The 22965-nt window shown below is 44.2% G+C and overlaps 1 protein-coding gene across 3 annotated transcripts in view; it reads right to left on the reverse strand.

The window, feature by feature from the left end:
• LOC115139459 (kalirin-like) overlaps positions 1-22965 on the reverse strand; it is a 275127-nt gene that overhangs the window by 1861 nt on the left and 250301 nt on the right. For 2 of the 3 annotated variants that reach the window (XM_029676917.2, XM_065003517.1), the window contains exons 30-43: positions 9873-10144; positions 8580-8720; positions 7676-7771; positions 6388-6506; positions 5992-6058; positions 5171-5274; positions 4514-4583; positions 4267-4353; positions 4043-4135; positions 3848-3898; positions 3485-3562; positions 1629-1814; positions 1259-1430; positions 270-511 (exon numbers count right to left, since the gene is read on the reverse strand). In XM_029676917.2, coding sequence (XP_029532777.2) covers positions 270-511; positions 1259-1430; positions 1629-1814; positions 3485-3562; positions 3848-3898; positions 4043-4135; positions 4267-4353; positions 4514-4583; positions 5171-5274; positions 5992-6058; positions 6388-6506; positions 7676-7771; positions 8580-8720; positions 9873-10144 — 1778 coding nt within the window. The remainder of the gene's footprint in view (positions 1-269; positions 512-1258; positions 1431-1628; positions 1815-3484; positions 3563-3847; positions 3899-4042; positions 4136-4266; positions 4354-4513; positions 4584-5170; positions 5275-5991; positions 6059-6387; positions 6507-7675; positions 7772-8579; positions 8721-9872; positions 10145-22965) is intronic. The other variant, XM_029677004.2, reaches the window with a different exon arrangement.

The following is a 22965-nucleotide window of genomic DNA, read 5'->3' on the forward strand; positions in this document are numbered from 1 at the left end:
TGGCTTCAGTTCTTCTTGTCAGCAAGTTTGAACACGTCGTCTCCTGCTGAAACGCAGTAAAACTAGGCCAGCCATCAGAACTAATAATAGCCTGAATTCACACCTGCAATGTTCCAACCTCCTTAGTTCTGCAGTGCTAGAGATTTGAGAGGGGGGGGTAACACTAAGACCTGGGTGTGTCCTGGCAATTGGCATTGGACAGAACTGGACTAGACTGGAGTGATCTGGACTGGTGTGGTCTGGACTAGATTTAACTAGACTGGACTCACCCTGGTGGACTCGTAGCTTTCGCTGTGTTTCGTGGGGTCGAAGCAGGGGCTACCGTTGGAGGTAGATAGCTCGAGAGGGGTGGGGGTCCGTCCCGGTCCCGCCAGGGGGGGCTTCTCTGCCCCCACAGAGGAGGAGGAGAGGGGCCTACTGTTACAACTAGGGGGCCGGCTGCCCGATGGGTTTCTGGTGAGGGAGTGAGAACTACCCTTCTCCTTCTGGTACTCAATAGGAGACTGCAGGGCTGTGGAGATAGTCAATTGTTACACACACTAGTTAATGGCAGATAATCCACATAATACACAGACAGATCAGGACCATGATAGAGGTGAAAACTACTCTGTGTTGAGGCTGTAGTTATGATTAAACCATTCTTGATATATCTAGGGTTGCAAATTTTCCAGGTTTTCCAGAATTCTTGGTTGGAAGTTTACCTGAATCAGAAGTGAATGAGCATGAATTCTGGAATCCTCCTACTTGGATTTCTTGAAATTATTCTGGGAATCTTACTAGAATCTTGCAACCCTAGAGCTGGCTAATGACAGTAGAGGTGTTTGATGGCAAGCGGTACCAGAGTGCCACGTCTAGGACAAAAAGGCTTCTCAACAGTTTTTACCCCCAAGCCATAAGACTCCTGAACAGGTAATCAAATGGCTACCTGGACTATTTGCATTGTGTGCCCCCCCCAACCAAACCCTCTTTTACGTTGCTGCTACTCTCTGTTCATCATATATGCATAGTCACTTTAGCTATACATTCATGTACATACTACCTCAATCAGCCTGACTAACCTGTGTCTGTATGTAGCCTCGCTTCTTTTATAGCCTCGCTACTTTTATAGCCGGTCTTTTTACTGTTGTTTTATTTCTTTACCTACCTATTGTTCACCTAATACATTTTTTGCACTATTGGTTAGAACCTGTAAGTATGCATTTCACTGTACGTGACAAATAAACTTTGATTTGATTTGTCAGGCAGGACATTCTCTCACCAGACAGGAAGTTGCTCTGGGCATCCAGGACCTGGCTGACATGTTGGACCCACACCTGCTTGATGTCCAGGTTGACTGCCTGCAGGGTGAAGCGCTCGGCCGACCCTCGACACGACAGCACAAACTTACACGGGTCATTTTCAACATGCTCCTCCAAGCCCAGGTAGCTCACCTGTTACAATGAAACACAAGCATGCTAACCCATCAATGCACAAATCATTATCAACGCAAAAGTAGGAAATAGGAAAGTTTTCAGAAACAGCCAGTTTGGCCTTTTAATCATAATGAATAAGAGGGGTCAGCACTCTGAGACGCTTTGTGAATGTGGGCCCTGATCTTATTGATTGTGGTCGTGGTTGACGTAATTCACCTTGATGCTCTTCTTGAACTGGTAGCCCGGCGTGGATGAGCCCTTGCGGAGGAGCTCGCTGAAGATGACGATCTGCTCAAACAGGAAGACCCTGCGCTCCTTGCTGCGCGACAGAACGCCCGTATCCTGCTCTGTCACGAAGAATGTTTCCTGCTGCAGCAGCTTACCCTGGCTGGTCAGCTTACCCTGGGGGACGGAACAGGAACACACACGCGCAAACACACACACACACGCACAGGTTCAGTTATGACTGGTAGGCCTGATCACCGACAACGATGAGACAGCCTATAGGGGAGGAGGTCATAGAACTGGCAGTGTGGTGCCAGGACAACAACCTCTCCCTCAATGTAAGCAAGACAAAGGAGCTGATCGTGGACTACAGGAAAATCAGGGCCCCATTCACATCGACGTTGGCTGTAGAGGAGCGGGTCGAGCGATTCAAGGTCCTTTGGTGTCCACATCACCAACGAACTATCATGGTCCAAACACACCAAGACAGCCGTGAAGAGGGCACGACAAAACCTTTTCCCCCCTCAGGAGACTGAAAAGATTTTACATGGGTCCTCAGATCCTCAAAAACTACAGCTGCACCACCGTGAGCATCCTGACTGGCTGCATCACCGCCTGGTATGGCAACTGTTCGGCATCTGACCGTAAGGCGCTACAGAGGATAGTGTATACGGTCCAGTACATCACTGGGGCCAAGCTTCCTGCCATCCAGGACCTATATAATAGGTGGTGTTAGAGGAAAGACACCCAAGTCATAGACTGTTCTCTCTACTTCCGCACAGCAAGCGGTCCCGGAGCGCCAAGTCTAGAACCAAAATGCTCCTAAATGGCTTCTACCCCCAAGCCATAAGACTGCTGAACAATTAATCAAATGGCCACCGGACTATTTACATTGACCCCCCCCCCCCCCCCATTTGTTTTGTACACTGCTGCTACTTGCTGTTTATTAGCTATATGCATAGTCCCTTCACCCCTACCTAAATGTACATTACCTCAACCAACCTGTATCCCCGCACTCTGACTCGGTACCCCCTGTATATAACCTCGTTATTGTAATTTTATTGTGTTACTTTTCATAATTTTTTAAACTTTAGTTTATTTAGTAAATATTTCCTTAACTCTTTTTGAACTGCACTGTTGGTTAAGGGCTTGTAAGTAAGCATTTCACGGTAAGGTCTACACTTGTTGTATTCGGCGCATGTGACCAATAAAGTTTGATTTGATTTGACTCAACGTCTATCAACACTGGAGAATAAAGCAGAGTCAGCCATCCCCAAGTCTGTCTGTCAACACAGGGGTATTACACGGTCCATCAGCCCCTTCTCTCCTCACCAGGTCATAAAGCTAACAGCAGGCACTTGGTCCGAGACCAGGGTTGCGTCTCAAACGGCACCCATATAGTGCTCTGGTCAAATGTAGTGCACTATATTGAGAATAGGGTGCCATTTGGGACGTAGCCCAGGCCATTGTCAAACAGTGCTTTCATCTCCCCACGGTTACAGCAGGCAAGGCAAATCTTTGCTTATCTTGGAGGTCAGAGATTTCATTTAGTCGTGAGTGTCGTCAAAGTGACTTTCACGATGGCTGTGGAGGAACAAACAGACTGAGCCCTGGCCTGGTCCAGACAGGTAACACAGCTTCATTCGTACATTTTGAGCATGGGATTGAAACAAACCTAAAATCACAGCGCTAACTTCCTGTACACGTATGACATAACAAATCACATCATATCGTGCTGTTTTCTATTTAATGTATACGCCTTTATTGACTCCCTGGGAAACAGTGGCAATTGCTACTGAGTGGAATATCCTGGCTAAATAAATACATGACATGAAACTGTACAGCACCTCATAGCCTTGTAGTCTGCCAAGATTCATCATGTCATTGCACAGCTTGGGGACCTGGGACATTAAACCAACTGCTTTCTGTAAAACACATTAAGAATGGTGTGAGCATTGAAGTAGATATAGCCACGCTGACGGATACACAACACAACAACTAAGGTTACAACTTCCAGTAACTTTCCCAAAAAAAGCCTAAGCTTTCCAGAAATCCTGGTTGAAAGTTTCCTGGAATCAGGAAGATTTCTGAATTTTTCCCTACAGATTTCATGAATCTTCCAAATGGGATTTCAGAAAAAAAACAGGTATTTTTGGGAAACCCTAAACAACACATACTCTATAGCTTCAATCGCAAATCGTTTCTGTTACCTCTAACTCTTGGCAATCTAGTCCTGCTTTGGAACTATACTTCAAGAAGTCCTGAAGGAAGATACAAATAAAAAGAGTTAAGTAATTAATAGGGTGAACAATAAAATAATGGAACGTTTGGTGTAAATCGAGTATATCTAAGACTTTCATATTACAGGGTTCCTTGAATGCTGGAGTTGAGAATGTTAGCCTTACCTTTAGAAGTAGCTGATACTTGGTGATTCTCTGAATTGGCTTTATGAGAAAGTCACTTATGCCCAGTCTTGAACTGATCTCTTGCTGTAGGCCCTAAAGTAGAATTAGATGCAAATAGGATTTGGCTTATTTATAATGCAAATATATATATATAAAATATATAAAAAATATATATTTTATGCACAGACGTTCTCAGGCTGCTGTGTATGTGTGGTATGGCTCACCTCGAAAAATGTGTCGTACTCAGCGACGATAAATTCAGACTTGGGCTTGTTCTGGCAGTAAACCACATACATGTGTAGTCGCCTCTCCTGTTCAAAAGGAGCCACAGTATTAGTACATTTATTTTCCAGTTATATGGTTGAAAATGTCTGAAAAATACTTTTAAACCCCAGTAAGTCTGTTAAATGTGTCTAACTTGAAGTTCTACAACACCCATCATCTCATCCGAACAACAAATGAGACACGTACATGTTTTATGAAAAGCTCAGGAAGGTGCTCGTTGTCTTCAAGACATTTCTCCAGCTCACCGACAAAAAAACTGTGGGAGGAAGCATTCTCTCAATCACAGTGTATGGTTATGAGACAAGCCAAAATAGTGGTATATTTTACTACACGCCTACGTTTGGTCTTCTACCAGGGGTTCCCAACATTTATCCCCAGCACTACCTTTTTCACATTTGAAAAATCCCCCCCTTTACATGTTTTTATGATTGCTTACTGAGATGGCTATATTAAATACACCACCAGCTTGATTTTGTTTAATTTGAGGGAACAAGGAAAATTGACAAACGTGTTGTTTTGAAGCTCATTTCCTGCAATTCGACATAGCTTTAACAATACTCATGAAGTCTTTTCGGCAGGATATTTAATGATAATAATAATAAATAAGGAAAATAAAGTCTAGATCCGATTTCCCCAAATGTTATTCAACTACCAAATATGTTATGTTATATTATGATCATTTATATGAACCCTCAATTGAATTACACACGTTCTCCTTTACAAAAAGTGATTTGATCAATTGATAGCAACAGAGTCACATTGTGGTCAAAAATAGTGCACCACGTAGGGAATAGGGTGGCATTTTGCACACAGACACAATCAGCAGACTGGAAAACGACTTACTCTCTGTGCCAGTCGTAGATCTGGTGAATATTCCCAAAAACCATTTTGTCTTTTCCTTTCATATCTTCAGGTACTCCCTTCTCCTCCATCTTCTTCATGAACTCCTACAAGGGGGGAAAAAAAGAATAATCAGACCGAATTCAGGTCGTGACCTTGATGTGACTCGTCAAGGGAAACATGAGAGTCCGACAATAATCAGCAGTGTAAAACTATCATGTGGTGGAAAAAGAGTATAGGATTACTACATATGGTTGAATTCCTGGACTGCATCCCAAACGGCACCATATTCCGTAATTAGTGCACTACATTTGACCAGGGCCTATAGTGCACTATATAGTGAATATGTTGTCATTTGGGACTCAGGTCCTGGACGTGAGAAAACCCCTATGCCCTTATCTCCCTATGTAAGACAAAACTATACTCAAATGAGGTTTTCTAAACTGCACATAAATATGGTCATAAGTCAGAGAGCTTCTCTGTGACTTTGACATAAATACCAAAGGACACAATGCAAATAGGACGACAACAAGGACACAGCCTGGCTGCTATTCCAGCACCAAACACTTGTATGTGTCCCAAATGGCACCCAAATCCCTATATAGTGGCCCATAGGGCTCTGGTCAAATGTAGTGCACTAAATAGGGAATGGGGTGCCATTTGGGACGCACATCTTGGAGATTTACGACTTCTAAAACTAGAGCAGTGACTGGTCACATTCCCCACTGTTACTAGGACACCACTGTTGCCTCTCTCTCTCACGCTCCTTCTGCACTTTTGAGGCTGAATAGTCCCCTGCTAGGACGAGATTGTTCTCAACTCACCTCCACTACAATGCCCAAATCCTTGACATAGTCCTTCTCCGTCTGTACCAGCTCATTGAGGACAAACCTGAGGAAAAGGACAAGTGTGTTCAGTGACCTGAATACACACAGGAGGCAGCATTTCTCTGCAGAGTGAACCACCTCTATACACAGTCATGCTACAAACAAAGGGACTTTAACTTGGGAGTGTCAAGAGAGGCAAGGGCCCTAGTTTGTGTGCCACTTTCTCTCAAAGTGTGCACTTGAACACTCCCCTTCATGGACTTAAACCCAATGCATTGGTGTAATCACTGGCTGGAGGAAGTTTCCACCATAGTTAAATCCATGATGGGGAGTGCGCAAATGCACACTTTGGGAATTGGGAGTCAGCCAGAGGTTTAGCTACATGTCTCATACATGCGTCCACGCAGAGCTTTAGCCTTCTGCTCCAGTTCAGGGTTCCTGGGCAGGGCTGGGCTGGTCTGTTCTGGAGGAGTCAAATTGGTGAAGCTGGGATAGGCACCTGGCTCCAGATTCTAACAAGGGGGAAGAGAGAGAGGATATGAAGCCAGAGGTCAGAGGTTATAGTCACACAGTCCACTGCTGTGACTCAGGGAGAGGGAACTGATGAGATCACTCTGCTTTAATGAGCTACATAATAAGTCTATGCATCTCAAAAACAGTGTTCGATTGTATTGTGCTCTTTTGGAAATGGCTCCACGTGCACAAAGCTGAAAGAGAGTTATCAAAAACATTGTCAAATTAACAAACATTTGGCCTCCCGAGTAGCGCAGCGGTTTAAGGCACTGCATTGCAGTGCTAGCTGTGCCACTAGAGATTCTGGGTTCGAGTCCAGGCTCTGTCGCGACCGGGAGACCCATGGGACAGCGCGCAATTGACCCAGCGTCGTCCGGGTTACGGGAGGGTTTGGCCAGCAGGATGTCCTGTGGCGGGCCAGGCGCAGTGCACACTGACACGGTTGCCAGGTGTACGGTGTTTCCTCCGACACATTGGGGCAGCTGGCTTCCGGGTTAAGTGGGCATTGTGTCAAGAAGCAGTGCGGCTTGGTCGGGATGTTTTCGGAGGACCTTTGCCTCTCCCCAGTCTGTATGGGAGCTGCAGCGATGAGACAAGACTGTAACTACCAATTAGATACCACGGAATTGAGGAGAAAAAGGGGTCAACATTTTTTTTAAATAATAATTTTACGAACATTCACAAGGAAGCTACTGTGCATTAGATACTCGGAAACGTATCACACGATCTCTCATCTGACGCCATACTACTTCATCTTAATCTTTATCTGATCTGTTTGTGGCAAGAGAGGCTGAGCCTCAAATGGCACCCGATTCTCTATGCCCTATGGGCCCTGGTCAAAAGTAGTGCACTAGGCAGGGAATAGGGTGCTATTTGAGACGCAGCCTCTGTTCTATCAACCACATTGAGAGAGGAAGCTGTGTGTTAACTGTCCGGCGCGATAACATGAACATCTGATGTGCATCTCAAAATGGTGGCCCCCAGTCAGCATGACATGGTTGCTTAGTGGCCTTTGAGAAGCGGAAGTTGGAGTGAGTAGATGACGTCAAGAGAAACAGGGGGTTAGTTTAGAGATGGTTAAGAGATTGTCACCGACTGTTAGCAGTGTGCAAAGACAGCGTAGAAATTGCCCAATGCCATTTTGTATTGCATTCACCTTAGCACTTACCATCTTAGTTTGGACCAACTTTTCTATTGCACTGACAAGATCCGCAGTGCTGGGGACATCGGCGGAGCCCTGACGCGCAGTATGCAATGCGGAGGACTGTAAAGGCACGGTTTGGGAGGAAGGGAGTGTTAGTAGCAGGGAGGAGGAGAAAGGGAACAGGGACAGGGAGACAAAGGTAGTTATTAGTCAGGACCTTTGAGCAGCTACAAAAGGCAAGCTTTAGTGGAGAAATGTGAGGTGCTATTGGAATTATACACGAGCTAGATCAGTAAGCAGTAGGCCAGAGACAATTTAGTGACAAAGAGTGCGTCCCAAATTATAGTGCACTAGTTTTGACCAGAGGCCTTGGTCAAAAGCGGTGCACTACAAAGGGAATAGGATGCCATTCGGGACACAGTCCGTGTGGCGTGATCTTGTATATAGAGTCAAGTGAGAGAGTGAACGTGACACCGTGCAACAGTGTGTTAGTTAGGTCAAACACAGTGCAGCAGCTCTTCCAGCTGTAAACCAAGCCAGTGTACATAATGCCTCGCATTCATCAGGGCACAGCAGACACAGACTCTGCTGTAGACACATCTGGTAGTTTGTGGCATAGTGTTGTACTGTACACAGAGACAGCAGAGGGGAGGGGGCTGCAGGTGGACACGTCTTATGAGCCTGTGCTGAATGACATAACAGATTCTCTGCGACCAAGGTGCTTGAACACAAGTCCATTAACCGAAGGGAAGATATTCCTTTTGAAATGTTTTTGTCCTATTTTCTCATTGTTGCTAAGTCTGCCTTCCAAAGGGCACCCTATTCCCTACATAGTGCAATACTTTTGACCAGAGCATAACAGGGTGCCATTTTGGACGCATCTAGAAGAGGTACTACGATGTCAGAGAGAGAGGGTGTCATGTCATACCTTCTCCTCCTGGGACGAGGGGTCCTTGATGATCTCCATGGGGGGCGGCAGGGGGGTGTGAGAGTCATCCTCGGGCTCCTCCTCTCCTCCGCTCTGCATTCCAGAGGAGGGCTTGGACAGGGGACCCTCCTTTCTGCCCCTCTGTAGAGATAGAAAGGGTAGAGTCAGGGGGGGAGCAGGGGGAGTTAATGTGAGCCATTGTCCCGGGGTTCACTGGGGTGCCCTGCTCCACCACAGTGCCTCTCTGTCTCAGAATCACACTGGGAGCCACACAGCCACCCAGTAGGACGTCACTTCAGGCCTGGGGCTGCATCCCAAATGGCACCCAATTCCCTATTATGGTGCACTGTACAATTAGAGAGAATAGGGTGCCATTAGGGACGTGGCCCTAATTACAGTCCCACTGATCGGCGAGATCAAATCATGTGGGACACTTCTGTGACCATTCCTTGAGGTTTAAAAATATATATATATCATGGGGCTCCGCTAGGAGTGAGAACAAGGAGTCTACTTTTCAAGGTACTGTGAAATTATACTGTAGCTGTCTAATAACATATGGTGATTATGCATTTCTCTCACTTTTCTATCCTTGTGGGAGGCATCTAAAACATTTAGCAGTGGTTATAGTACAGCACAACATTGCGCTGCAATCCGCACATTTAAAATGGAAAGATACACACTAGTGCACTGACTAAAATAGCTTGAAGGCTCCAATTTACACGATGATGCCCATTGTTCATGACTTGTGATTAAACCAACATTGCCTATGCACCCTGTAGAATTGTCCCATGGTAATTGGGCTAGGATGTCATAAGATAACAGCTCATACTGTATCCTTGGGAAACTGCTCCTCCATACATGGGAGGGTCAAGATTCGCTTTAGATAAGCAATCCTTGTAACGGACCTTTTCCTACAGGTTCAAGAGAAGTTCAACAGTCGGATCTAGAGGAGAATCCCATTGGTTTGGATAACAATGGGTTAAACTGGCGTTGCCTGAGCTGTACTTCTAAATTTGATCCAATCACTTAACCCTTTGTAAAAACTAAAAGAGCCTGAAAGAAGCACAAGTCCACCATAAGCGGTCCCTGAAGGACCGTGATGGACACGTCCCTTAGAAACCCATCACTGTATGTACAGAGACGCGCTGGATGGAGAGAGTGGAAAGAGAGAGAGGAGGCTGAAGAGGACGCAGAAGAGACGGTGATTGTTACCTCGTCTGCGCTCGCGTCCTGCGAGAGAGTTGAAAAGAGAGAGCGAGAGATGCTGTGGAGAGGAGTCAGGACACTCGTTACCTCGTCTACGCTCTCGCCGTGCAGGGTGCTCTCGGGCGGCCCCAGGTCGATGCTCTTGCGGCCGTCCCTCTTCTTGTGCTTGTTGGGTAACTTCTTGATGCTGCTGCCGTGGCTGAGGCGGCGCACAGGGCTGGTCAGCCACTTCTTCAGGGTGTTCCCCGAGCGCTTCGGTCCCGGAGAGCTTGAATGGATGGAGCTCTGGGATGCCTGGGGCTGCAGGCTGGCCACCGACTCGGTCTTCGCTCCCTCGGGCCCACTGACCGAGTAGTTCTCTGGAAGGAGACAAGACAAACAGCATTTTAGACTTCAGAATTCCACCCTGACAGCATTCTGTCATACACACACCTTTATAGTACCCAAATACACAGCATGAGCCTCTGAGTCACACACCAGCACTCTCTCGTTGGCTTTGTGTGCATCCCAAATGGCATCCTATTCCCTATAGTGTACTACTTTTGACCAGAGCCCTATGGGCCCTGGCCAAAGTAGAGCACTACATAGGAAATAAGGTGCCATGTTGGATGCAGACTCTGTCCATACACAGTGCTAGCTTTCTGTACTAACTATGCCTTAGTTATCCCTTGCAGTCTGACATCCACTAAGAAATACCAAACTTCCCAAAAGCACAGGGTGAACAGTACACAGTCATTTGTTTATTAACATTGCCCAATGTAATACAGTGTAGGAATGCAGCCATGTGTATACCGACAATACTCAATGGAGCCTAATACTGTATAGGGATGCAAGTCACACAGTGTGCTCATTTCAAGCCTCGGTTTCAGAACACAACACATCTCCTTTTGACCGTTGATATTATTTCTACAAACAGGGCCTGTGACAAATGTTATTTTTTCCCCCTCAAAGATATATTTCCAGTGTGTTAGCTGATAATTATGCACTTTTCTCTGTAAATATTTGATGCTCATGTTTGTTTTAAGCCAGTAAAAAGATAGTGGAAATGTTTACTGGACAGTTGCTTTTCTGACTTTTATGTTAATAAACTGCAACTTGCTTCATAATTGCTAAAAGGTGGACTAGTTTAGGCTATTACTAACTATTTAACCAAGTTGAAGACATACAGTGCCTTCGGAAAATATTCAACCCCCTACTATTTTTCCACATTTTATTGCGTTACAAAGTCGGATTAAAATGGCTTCCATTGTTATTTATTATCAACAATCTACACAAAATACTCTAATGTCAAAGGGGAAGAAAAATTCAGACATTTCTCAGAAATGTATCATTGCTAGACAGCCATTTTCAAGTCTTGCCAAAGATTTCAAAGCCAATTTAAGTCAAAACTGTAACTAGACCACTCAGGAACATTCAATGTCATGTTGGTTAGCAACTCCAGTGTAGATTTGGCCTTGTGTTTTAGGTTACTGTCCTGCTGAATGGTGAATTTGCCTTCCAGTGTCTGTTGTAAAGCAGACTGAACCAGGGTTTCTTCTAGGATTTTGCCTGTGCTTAGCTCTATTCCGTTTTTTTTATCCCAAAAAACTCCCTAGTCCTTGCTGATGACAAGCAAACCCATAACATGATGCAGCCACCACCACGTTTGAAAATATAGAGTGCTACTCAGTGATGTGCTGTGTTTGCCCCAAACATAATGCTTTGTATTCAGGACAAAAAGTACATTTCTTTGCCACATTCAAAAATCATGTTAACCACTATTATTGCACACAGAATGAGTCCATGCAACTTATTATGTGATTTGTTAAGCACATTTTTACTCCTGAACTTTTTTAGGCTTGCCATAACAAAGGGGTTGAATACTTATTGACTCAAGACATTTCATTTTTTCATTTTTTATTAATTTGTAATAATTTATCAAAACAAAATTCCACTTTGACATAATGGGATATCGTTTGTAGATTAGTGAGACCAAATCTCAATTGAATCGATTTAAAATTCAGGCAGAAACACAACAAGAAATATGGAAAAAATGAAGGGAAAAATGAAGTTGAACACTTTCTGAAGGAACTGTATGTGCAGTTGGATCCAGACTAGCTCTGGTCTACAGGGCGAGGACATTTGCCTCTGCACTCTGTTACAAAATTCCTCTATGGATGGATACATAGACCCAAAAGAGAGCAGAGGTCCTCACATAGATCCGACTGGTGCCAGAGAGTGATTTGAGCAAAAGCTCCTGAATGACGTATTTGTCAAACTCCTCCCGGTCCACCACCATGCAGTCAAAAGCGAAGTACAGTAGGGTACACCATAACAAAACATTTAACAACAGAACACACAAAAAAATCCATTTTCTCCCAAATGAACACAATCCTGAAGTATCGTCAGTACTACTAACCATAAAAGCAGAGAGAACATCCATCCCCTTGAGATAAAACATAGCTTGATACTAAAGGAAACATTTGGCCAAGCCATTGAGAAGAAAGGGGAGATATGTTTGTGCTGTGGAGGCAGGCCTGCTGTTGACCAGGCCCGCCAGGTCAACCAACATACAAGTCTGTCCATGATGTTGAAAAGACCCAGGATGTTGTTATCAGCCGGATAGGGAGATACAGTGGGGCAAAAAAGTATTTAGTCAGCCACCAATTGTGCAAGTTCTCCCACTTAAAAAGATAAGAGGCCTGTAATTTTCATCATAGGTACACTTCAGCTATGACAGACAAAATGAGAAGGAAAAAAATCCAGAAAATCACATTGTAGGATTTTTTATGAATTTATTTGCAAATTATGGTGTAAAATAAGTATTTGGTCAATAACAAAAGTTTATCTCAATACTTATATACCCTTTGTTGGCAATGACAGAGGTCAAACGTTTTCTGTAAGTCTTCACAAGGATTTCACACACTGTTTCACACATTCCTCCATTGCAGATCTCCTCTAGAGCAGTGATGTTTTGGGGCTGTTGCTGGGCAACACGGACTTTCAACTCCCTCCAAAGATTGTCTATGGGGTTGAGATCTGGAGACTGCCTAGGCCACTCCAGGACCTTGAAATAATTCTTACGAAGCCACTCCTTCGTTGCCCGGGCGGTGTGTTTGGGATCATTGTCATGCTGAAAGACCCAGCCACGTTTCATCTTCAATGCCCTTGCTGATGGAAGGAGGTTTTCATTCAAAATCTCACGATACATGGCCCCATTCATTCTTTCCTTTACACGGATCAGTCCTCCTGGTCCCTTTGCAGAAAAACAGCCCCAAAGCATGATGTTTCACCCCCATGCGTCACAGTAGGTATGGTGTTCTTTGAATGCAACTCAGCATTCTTTGTCCTCCAAACACGACGAGTTGAGTTTTTACCAAAAAGTTATATTTTGGTTTCATCTGACCATATGACATTCTCCCAATCTTCTTCTGGATCATCCAAATGCTCTCTAGCAAACTTCAGACGGGCCTGGACATGTACTGGCTTAAGCAGGGGGACACGTCTGGCACTGCAGGATTTAAGTCCCTGGCGGCGTAGTGTGTTACTGATGGTAGGCTTTGTTACTTTGGTCCCAGCTCTCTGTATGTCATTCACTAGGTCCCCCTGTGTGGTTCTGGGATTTTTGCTCACCGTTCTTGTGATCATTTTGACTCCACGGGGTGAGATCTTGCGTGGAGCCCCAGATCGAGGGAGATTATCAGTGGTCTTGTATGTCTTCCATTCCCTAATAATTGCTCCCACAGTTGATTTCTTCAAACCAAGCTGCTTACCTATTGCAGATTCAGTCTTCCCAGCCTGGTGCAGGTCTACAATTTTGTTACTGGTGTCCTTTGACAGCTCTTTGGTCTTGGACATAGTGGAGTTTGGAGTGTGACTGTTTGAGGTTGTGGACAGGTGTCTTTTATACTGATAACAAGTTCAAACAGGTGTAATTAATACAGGTAACGAGTGGAGGAGAGGAGCCTCTTAAAGAAGAAGTTACAGGTCTGTGAGAGCCAGAAATCTTGCTTGTTTGTATGTGACCAAATACTTATTTTCCAACATAATTTGCAAATAAATAAATTAAAAATCCTACAATGTGATTTTCTGGATTTTTTTTCTCATTTTGTCTGTCATAGTTGAAGTGTACCTATGATGAAATTTACAGGCCTCTCTCATCTTTTAAAGGGGGAGAACTTGCACAATTGGTGGCTGACTATATACTTTTTTGCCCCACTGTATGTGCTGCTCCAGTCAATCCTATTGTGGCAAACAAAAGAGGGAGAATAACACTTCTCGCGCCCGCGAGCAATTGTAGACCGGGTCCCATTTGGGACACATTCAGTGCCTTCAGAAAGTATTCAGACCCCTTGACTTTTTCCATATTTTGTTATTTTACAGCCTTATTCTAAAATGGATTCAATTGTTTTTTACAGACAATACTCCATAGCAAAAACAGGTTTTGTATTAAAAAACAAAAAACTGTAGTATTAGACCCTTTACTCTGTGATTACAGCCTCGTGTCTTCTTGGGTATGACGCTACAAGCTTGGCACACCTGTATTTGGGGAGTTTCTCCCATTCTTCTCCACATGATTCTCTCAAGCTCTGTCAGGTTGGATGGGGAATATCGCTGCACAGCTATTTTCAGGCCTCTCCAGAGATGTTCGATCGGGTTCAAGTCTGGGCTCTGGCTGGGCCGCTCAAGGACATTCAGAGACTTGTCCTGAAGCCACTTCTGCATTGTGCATAGGATCGTTGTCCTGTGGAAGGTGAATCTTCTGAAGTCCTGAGGGCTCTGAAGCAGGTTTTCATCAAGGATCTCTCTGTACTTGCTCTGTTCATCTTTCCCTTGATCCTGACTACTCTTACAGTCCCTGCCGCTGAAAAATATACCCACAGCATGATGTTGCCACCACCACCATGCTTCACCGTAGGAATGGTGCCAGGTTTCCGCCAAACGTGACACTTGGCAATTCAGGACAAATAGTTCAATCTTGGTTTCAGCAGACCAGAGAATCTTGTTTCTCATGGTCTGAGTCCTTTCGGTGCCTGTTGGTAAACTCCAAGCGGGCTGTCATGTGCCTTTTACTGAGGAGTAGCTTCCGCCTGGCCACTCTACCATAAAGGCCTAATTGGTGGAGTGCTGCAGAGATGGTTGTCCTTCTGGAAGGTTCTCCCATCTCCACATAGGACCTCTGGAGCTCTGTCAGAGTGACCATCAGGTTCTTGCTCACCTCCCTGATCAAGGCCCTTCTCCCCCGATTGCTCAGTTTGTCTGGGTGGCCAGCTTTAGGAAGAGTCTTGGTGGTTCCAAACTTCTTCCACTTAAGAATGATGGAGGCCACTGTGTTCTTGGGGACCTTCAATGCTGCAGAAATGTTTTGGTACCCTTCCCCAGATCTGTGCCCAGACACAATCCTGTCTCGGAGCTCTACAGACAACTCCTTCGACCTCATGGCTTGGTTTTTGCTCTGACATGCACTGTCAATTGTGTGACCTTATATAAACAGTTGTGTGTATTTCGAAATCATGTCCAATCAATTGAATTTACCACAGGTGGACTCCAAGTTGTAGAAACATCTCAAGGATGATCAATGGAAACAGGATGCACCTGAGCGCAACGGAGTTTCATAGCAAAGGGTCTGAATACTTACGTAAATAAATTATTTCTGTTTTCTGCCAAAATTTCGATAAACCTGTTTTCGATTTGTCATTATGGGGTGTTGTGTGTAGATTTATGAGGATTTGTTTTATTTAATCCATTTTAGAATAAGGCTGTAACGTAAGAAAATGTGGAAAAAGTCAACGGGTCTGAATACTTTCCGAATACACTGTATTGACAGGAAATTGCAGAGTGGGATAGCGTAGCCTGTGTTGCTGCTGACTTGTTGCTTATGTGCTAGGTGACTCATTATGGGGAAGTGAGCTTGTGAAGAATCATGTGGACAAAGCCTGTAGTTAGATATTATTAAGTAGATTAGCTCAGCAGCCCATAGGGGTATCACAGCCATATCATATCCCAGCCACAATCTCTCCCTGTGGGAGACAGTCAACAACAGGGCTGAAAGAGAGAGAGGAGGAAAGAGAAAGAAGGGCAGTCTGAAGGAATAGGCCTTTTAAAGGGATAGTTCGGGACTTTGGCAATGAGACCATTTATCTACATCTCCAGAGTCAGATGAACTCGTAGATAACATTTTTATGTATCTGCGTCCAGTATGAAGGAAGTTAGTGATCCGTTTGCAAGCCGATGCTAACTAGCTTAGCACAAAGACTGAAAATCTTTGGGTACAGCAAGCATACTACCTCTTAACTTTTTATAATTTAAAATATATATATCTTTAACTCTGCCTTGTTGGCAAAGTACCCGTAAGTAAACAGTTCACTGTTGTTTCCAAAGAATTTGACTTGGTATCCACAAGTTCACCTGTCTCTGGGAAAGTACAGTTAATAAAGGGCATTAATTTACCAAAATCCTGAAATATCCCTTTAACTGAGGTGACCCACAGTCCCTCCTCTCCATGTGGAGTCAACTGATGAAATGGCTCTTTGATAACATGAACACTGCTTTTCAGACAGGCCTTCTCCATGGGCCTTTGTCAGAGAGAGAGAACACTCCAACACTTGGCTGCATGGGACACGTGTGTACACTTACAGCTATGACCTGCATAGCTGCTGTGGAGCATAGTGCTCCAGGCTAGGCCTCCTCTGTTCAATAACCACCATACATGAGGGTTTCTACTCCACTTCAAAGATATTTGGGATGCTTCCCAAATGGCCTAATTCCCTACATAGTAAATGGCAGCATAGTCCCTATATAGTGCACTACTTTAGACCAGAGCCCAGGTCAAAAGTAGTAGACTATGTAGGGAATAGGGTGCCATTTGAGACGCAGATTCGGGAACATTCGCTGCAGGCTGTCTGTGGTAACAATCTCACTGTGACTGGACAGTGGCTTGTTGAGCTGGCCTTGTGACGCCACACATGATTGCCTGCTTGAAAAGCACTTCGGAGAGCAGCGCGTCACACTGAGGCTTGCTGACGACAGCAGGCGCTCTCATGGTCACGTGCTACAAAAATAGTGGCTCCCTTGGCCGGCCAATAGGCCCTGCTCTTTGTACACGAGGGCTGTGTCCCAAAAGGCACCCCTATTCTCCTTTATAGACCAGGGCCCATACGGAAGATCATAGGGCTCTGATCAAAAGTGGTGCACCATATCGGGAAGAGGGTGCCATTGGGGACACATTGTCCTCTTAAGCGCCTTCATTTCCCACCTCGACCGCTTAATGGCCGCACTAAGAGAGAGATATTCTCATTCCTCACTCGGCTGTCTCACTGCTACCTAGTGCTTTCGCAGAATCAGCACTTTCTATCACACACCTTTTGCTTTCACTAGAAAAAGCCACCAAGAATAATCCCTTCTTACCACAAAGGGGGTAGATTATTTCCAACCCTATATAAACATTGCGTAATGAGATATTGGAGTTAAACAGTCATCAGGGTTATAATTATGTTGATAAAATAGGACTCCTCAACACGAAATCAAAAGGTTTGTAGGTGTTTCTTTGACCTGCTCTGATGGTGAATTTAGTTTCAGACCCATCAAAATGTTTTGTTATAACTATATTTTCTGTAGGGTTTTTATGCTTTGGGACCACTGCTCTAGTTAAACTGTCTGCCTGTTTGAAATGCTTGTGTGAGGTATTATCGCATAGAGCAAACAGAGTGTCATATTTCTGTGTCACCGACTGTGATTAAGTTATGTGATATAGAGCCAATCTCACACAATGGCAACCTGTGGAATGACCTTGAGAGTCGCTCCATGTCATTTCAGCAAGCCATGACACCCTCACTACATGCCCTGTCCATAGAGTGCTTACAGGCTAAGGAAACCAACACGTCATTTTGTAATTTGGGTGAACTATCCCTTTAACATTGAGAGGAGGGGGGGGGGTTTAAAAAAAGAAATAACCCGGAACGGCACCATCTAGTGGCCAGAACCTGGTAATAGCAGGATGTAGGATGGTACCATTTCAATGACAAATTTCTCTTAACGGGGGATAACACTTACCAAATTCACTGGTAATACATTACATAGCATGAAGAAACAATACTCTGAGCCGCAGCTCCATACTACGTCAGACATAGGGAACTGATACTATATATTCGTTGTTGGGGTGGGATTGGTGTGGGGTTACAAAAAAGTTTGATCCAAATTGGATGTTAGGTACTATATTTATTGAATATTATATGAATCCTATACATTTAAATGGCCTATTTGGGTGCAATCATTTAGCTTCATTGCGCAGTTATCAAATGATATTACAACAAAATAATGTCGCATGAATGCTAATCTTAAATGTTTCCAACAGAAACAATTTCAGAATCATCAGAGATGGTGGGTGTCAAAATCCTCTTTCTTGTGCTTTTTGAGGTGGAACGACCCTCGAGTCAATTACCTAGTCTCAGCTTCAGAATGCACAAAAGAGAAAAAGCAGAGAGATAACCATTTTCCCAACAATAGCCAGAAATGGTTTCTCCACCGGCATGCTGTATCACAAAGACTTGAAGTGATTTCTAATTGAGCCAGGGTTGACAATAGAATGGGGAAAACATGGACACATGTACTGGAGCAGGCCGGCAGCTGGAACATGTGAGCGGTAAAAATGCCTGAGATGTTTTCTGTTGAGGATCCATGGTCCCCTAGCAACCCGCTTGCGTGTGAAGCAGGCAGGCAGGCCAGTCTTCACCTCAGTGCACAGGGCTGGAGGGGCATGGAGGAGAAAGAGGGGGTGGAAGAGGAGGTGAGCACCTCAGGGGCAGTACGTATCCAATGTCTGATTTAGGATCAGTTTAGCCTTTTAGATCACAATGAATAAGATTACATGGACTGGGGGGAGCGGATCCTAGATCACCACTCCGAATGAAGCACTTGATACATACTGCCTCAGGCTTCTTGTCACCCTCTCAGAGGCTCCATTGCTTCTGGCCACAACTCAACAACACAGCCTTCAGGCTGCTATCACTCTCAATACACCTAATTCCCCATTCTCACCGCACATAAGAACAACGGCTGACAGTGTACTGCTCTAGTCTACACACAATCTCCTCCATGACAGCCTGTCTGTTTTCTAGTTTTTTTTTTGTGACTACCTGTCCTGATATGTGGTGTCAAATATGCAGTAACACAGGTTCTTAGTACAGTATACCCACATTTAAGGACGTGTACAGTATGGAATGTCCCACAGGTGGACGTATTCATTAATATACATTAATTAAATTGAAGAGAATCTCTGGGGCTATGAGCAGTGTCTGTTCAGGAAAGAGTTGAATTAGCCTGAGAATCCAGCTTTAGTCACCATATGGCTCTCTGAGGTCCTTAAAGAGCCCATGGCACTTATCGTAAGAGTAGGGGTGTTAACCCCGGTGTCCTGGCTAAATTCCCCAATCTGTCCCTCAAACCATCACGGTCACCTAATAATCCCCAGTTTACAATTGGCTCATTCATCCCCCTCCTCTCCCCTGTAACTATTCCCCAGGTCGTTGCTGCAAATGAGAACGTGTTCTCAGTCAACTTACCTGGTAAAATAACGGATAAATAAAAATAAATAAATGGCTAATTATCGAAGTACAACTGTTCACAGAACATTCCGGCAACTTGCATGTGTTATTCTACTTGCCACAACCGTATCTTCTCTTCTGGAAACTTCATCCCAAATGGCCTTTTAAAAGGCTAAACTGAAGGCACTCTATTGCCTATGTGGGGCACTACTTTTGACCAGGGCCCATAGGGCTGTCTTCAATAGTAGGGCACTACATAGGGTGCCAATTGGGACGTATCCTGTGACTGACATGCCCTGTCAGCAATGGAATAAATCAGCAGAAACTTGTTATCAGTTGTTTCTCCGTGAGGTATTTTTTTGCGTCTACTCTACTAGGAAACAGAAAGTTGAATTCCTTGCATGCGTGAAACTGAGGGTCCTGCTTTTCCTGACCGGGTGTTACGGGTACTACGCCAGAGTTTTGGTATTTCTATTCACAGACAGGTTTTATTTCCTCATCAGTCCATCATTGTCACGCACTTTGTGGCATTCTTATATTGTGTAACGCTCACATTCCACGCATATCCGAAGAGTTTTCAAATCGCTTTACTAGCTACCTCCTAAGTGTGGGTTACATTATCAGCATGTCGGTGTCCATTTGCTGAACGGGCAAAAGGTGAACCCCTAAAGGATGTAAAAACAAAAACAACAAGAACAAGAGCAGTAATAAAAGCCAGACATTTGATGCAAAGAGGAAAACATTCCTGCTAGTTAACTCGCTGGGCAACAATTAAAGGAGAAAGCCATCCCATCCACATTCAGACAGCCCACCCTAAAGTTCCCCCTAAGAGTCATCTTCAAAGAAACTTGTTTTAATGCTTCACATGAAAGAAGATTTGTGGCTAATTTGGTCTTCAAAGACACCAGCGGTGTTACTATCTACCCTCAAAAATAATCTAGGTTAGAGAGTTGAAAAACATGACTTCCACGTATATTATCCCACATTCTTGAGAGACATACCATAACAGAAATGTTGAAAATGAAAATCCATGACATTTGTAAGACTTATTAATGAACACCTCGCATGTTATGCAATTCTTAGTGACGCGTTCAATGTTTATGAATGGGAGCCTACTCTGCTGATCCAGAACCTAACGTATTGTTGACACGGCTTCATCCCCATCCCTCTGAATCTCTGCATCCTCTTGCATGGAGACAGCATAATGATACAACAGCGTAACAATAGCTGTTGGCGCCAGTGCAGCTCTCATTGAGTGTTCACCATTGCAGCAGCTATCTCCCTTATTGTACACAGCCCAGAGATGCTTCCGGAGTTAATATATAATGAGGCAGTACTTAAGGTCACATTAGTGCTCAGCAGAGAGGCACTTTGCCTCTGTCCACTCCACAGCACCAAGCCTTAAAACATCAGCAGACAAGTAAACACTAGAGAAATGCAAATGCAATATTAAAACGGGAGAGATTTTGTTTTCAGGCTGTCAGCCAGCCACTATGAAGGATGTGAAGTCAGACACAAGCTTTCTCTCACAAATGTTTGAGTGAGTAGCTCCGGTCACACTAAAAAGCGTTAAGAGATAAACTTTGCCTCTGTGCACTCTACACAGCAAGAAGACACCCAAGCCTTAGTGAAAAACCACAGCAAAGGAAAAGAAAGGGAATAGACGGGGAGGAAAGATTCCGGTTTGAACGCACGCGAGTGATAGAGCGCTGCATTGTCCCACTAAGATTCTACACAATAGATCCCCGAAACATCCGCAAACAAGTAAACACTGGCAAGGTAAAGCCATGCAATATTAAAACAGGAGAGACGTCTAATAGTGTCAACCAGCTACAGCACGGAAAGTCAGACACAAGCATTCTCTCACAAATGTTGGTAGCAAATACAAATTCAAATGGTAAGTAACCTCCCTGGCTGATGTCCAGATAAAATAATTGCTTAACAATATTCAGTATCTCCGTTCTAAACCACGGACTTACACGCATAGGGCTCCTGTCAGGGTTACGATCAGAGAACAGATTCTGTGTTTTCTCACAGCTGAGCTTCTCACGGAAAGATCTTCCATATCGTTAAGCTGCGCTTCTGTCTGGACATCAGCCAGGGATGTAACTTACCTTTGGAGTTGTACTTCAGCCAGCAGTAAAGGTACGCACCTGTCACTTTGTAACCGCAGCAGCAACACTTAGCAAGAATCCAACCACAACAGGAGCAACAATGCCTCCCACTTTTCATCCTGGCCAGCTAAAGGAAGCGCATGGCTCCGGGAGACGAATGATAGGGAGAGAGGGGAGATAGATGCAACATGCACCTGTACTGCAGTCCAGTCAACCAGCCACGAGCCGCTTCAAGTTCAGCCTGTTCCACTTGCCTCCACTGAGGGGAGGGACGGACCGGGAGGGAGGGAGGAGGGAACAGGGCAGGCACACCCTACACTCCCAGGCACTCACTCACTACCTCTGATTCACAGAGAGCAGCTTGGGTTAGAGTGAAAAGGTGAACGTAATAGGTCACTTTGACAAAGGCACCACTAGCCCTATCGGTATGGTCCTAGCAAACATAAAGACAACACTCAGATTGTTTATAGTATATTGTATATAGGTCCAATGCAGCCGTTTTATCTCAATATCAATTCAGTTCTGGGTCGAAATGAAATACCTGACTGTGATTGTTTTAAAAGGGACAAAAAGAAACCAAAATAGATTTTTTAGCAAAGGACAATTTCTCAAACAAGTATTTTGCTCGGACTGTCTGGGAGGGATCTATGTGGGCAGGAGAACTGAAAATTAGCTCTTATTTGCAGAGCGTTTGGAACGCCCTTTCTTATTGGTGAATGACACCAGGCAGGCCACAACTCCATCCCACCAAAACAGCCCTTGCACTAAAAGAGCATTAACATAATTTAAACAATTTCACAGTATTATTTCAACCTCATACTAGAGTGGAAATACACTACCGGTCAAAAGTTTTAGAACACCTACTCATTCAAGGCTTTTTCTTTATTTAGACTATTTTCTACATTGTAGAACAATAGCGAAGACATCAAAACATCAAAAGACATCAAAAAGACACACATGGAATCATGTAGTAACAAAAGAAAGTGTTAAACAAATCAAAATATATTTGATAAATATCCCCCCTTTGCCTTGATGACAGCTTTGCACACTCTGATGTCTCAACTATTATTCTAAAATGTAGAAAATAGTACAAATAAAGAAAAACCCTTGAATGAGTAGGTGTTCTAAAATGTTGGACTGGTAGTGTATATAAAACACAGTAAAATCAAGTTTTTGACTGCACTGTGCCTTTAACTGCACCCAGTCTACCAGTAGTTAAAATAGGCTTCATGGGTGGGAATGGCTGTCAAATGTCATGTGCGGGCACATTCTTGACAAGCAGATATGAACACCAAAATTATTACTTCTTATGCTACTGAGGAAAGACAGCCAGGTTTCATTATGTTAATTGCCATGTTACGCCCTGAAAATAAGTCCTTTCCCACTATGCCCTCTCTAAATCTCCAAGTAAAGCTTCTGAAAAAGCTTATGTGAGAAGCACCTTGTGTGTATCAAATCCTATAGAGGATAAATAAGGACAGGTTGTGTTGCATACAGACAAAGTGCCCTTGGTGCTGTACTGAGAACTAGGACACTGCAGGTAAG

Source organism: Oncorhynchus nerka, linkage group LG1 (assembly GCF_034236695.1).
Source record: "Oncorhynchus nerka isolate Pitt River linkage group LG1, Oner_Uvic_2.0, whole genome shotgun sequence".
Classification (NCBI taxonomy): Eukaryota; Metazoa; Chordata; class Actinopteri; order Salmoniformes; family Salmonidae; genus Oncorhynchus; species Oncorhynchus nerka.